This window comes from Pteropus vampyrus, unplaced genomic scaffold (genome assembly GCF_000151845.1).
Source record: "Pteropus vampyrus isolate Shadow unplaced genomic scaffold, Pvam_2.0 Scaffold1058, whole genome shotgun sequence".
Taxonomy (NCBI): domain Eukaryota; kingdom Metazoa; phylum Chordata; class Mammalia; order Chiroptera; family Pteropodidae; genus Pteropus; species Pteropus vampyrus.
The window spans coordinates 6,957-8,643 of NW_011889839.1; the positions used below are offsets into that span (position 1 = coordinate 6,957).

Consider the following 1,687-nt stretch of genomic DNA (forward strand, 5'->3'; position numbering starts at 1 on the left):
TAGAGATGTTCAGCATCTTGTCATATATTTGTTGGCCATTTGAATGTCCTCTAGGGAGAAGTGTCCGTTCAGGTCCTCTGCCCATTTTTTGATTGAACTTCCATTTATTATCTGTCATCTATGATCGAATTCTTGCTGCATAACTTCTTCATGGCACTCTTCACTTCTGCGTTCCTCAGCGTATAAATCAGAGGGTTCAGCAAAGGTGTTACAAGGGTATAAAACACAGTTATCATCTTATCCATGGAGAAAGTGGTTGCAGGGCGTATGTATATAAATATGCAAGGACCAAAGGTCAAAATGACCACAATGATGTGGGAGATACAGGTGGAGAGGGCTTTTCTCCTCCCTTCAGCACTGTGGTTTCTCAGAGAATACAAAATGACAACATAGGAGAACATCAGGATAACAAAACTCACTGTACAGATGGCCCCACTGTTGGACACCAAGAGTAGATTGATTATGTAGGTGTTTGCACAAGCAAGTTGCAACAAGGGCTGCAAGTCACATAAGTAGTGATCAATTACATTGGGACCACAGTAGGGTAAACTCAAGGCCAGAAAAATCTGAGCTAAAGAATGCACGCAGGACCCCACCCAAGCCACAGCCACCAACATACCACAGACCCGTCGGCTCATGATGGTCATGTAATGCAGAGGCTTACAGATGGCCACGTAGCGATCAAGGGCCATGAGGATCAGGATGAAGATCTCCAGGCAGCCAAAGAAGTGAAATGAAAACACTTGGACTATGCACTCACTGAAAGAGATAGTGGCATTCTTCAAAAGGGCATCCACAATCATTCTAGGTGCTATGGAAGTAGAGAAGCAGGTATCGGATAAGGATAAATGGAAAAGGAAGAAGTACATTGGACTCCCAAGTGTCTGACTGGTCTTGATAGTGGTAATAATCAGAAAGTTACCCAGCAATGTCCCCAAATAGAAAAGCAAAAAAGTGACAAACACTATTTTCTTCCTAAGAGGATCCTGAGTCAACCCAAGCAGAATGAACTCAGTCACATTATTATTCAGCTGCATGATTTCATGAATGAGGAGAAGGAGTGAGAGTGCAATGGTTTATCTGCAAAAAATATAAAGGAATTAATTCATGGTGTGATAGGTGATTCTATGAAATATTTTCAGAAAAATAAATACTCCTCCTTTTAGCTATAGTTTCTTAATACGTCATCTCAACTCTGTGCTCCTGAATTTGACATGACCACATCATAGGGTCCTTATAGGTCTCAGACAAGCTCATGAATGTAACATGTTCCTACAGCACTCTTCAAACACAAGTCTCCCCTGTCAGCCTTCAGTGATTGCTTTGTGATAAAAGACTTTTTTCACCTGTATTCTAAAGGCTTCCTTTGTACCTTTTCTTATAATACTAACCTGGTGTAAAAGATGTTGCACTCTAAATAGCACCACATGTCCATGGAACATTTTGAAACTCTGACACTTACAGAAATGGTTATCTTAAGCATTTGACAATTTTTACATGAAATCTTAGCCTTTAAATAATGCAAGAAGAGCTTTTAAGTTTTTCACATCCTTCTGATATGCTGCACATTTTTGTGTGTCTCCGTGAATGAATACATGTCCACTTTTTCCAGAGATGTGTTAACACCATTCATCACTGGGTTCGCAGAGGAATCACACACATCCACACACTCACACTCACACTCACA

The 1,687-nt window shown here is 40.7% G+C and overlaps 1 protein-coding gene across 1 annotated transcript in view; it reads right to left on the reverse strand.

The window, feature by feature from the left end:
• The window catches only part of LOC105310082 (olfactory receptor 4C16-like), a 1,306-nt gene extending 269 nt beyond the window's left edge, over window positions 1-1,037 (reverse strand). Inside the window, exon 1 of the mRNA XM_011386301.1 lies at window positions 280-1,037. Coding sequence (XP_011384603.1) covers window positions 280-1,037 — 758 coding nt within the window. The remainder of the gene's footprint in view (window positions 1-279) is intronic.
• Between the last annotated feature and the right edge of the window lie 650 nt (window positions 1,038-1,687).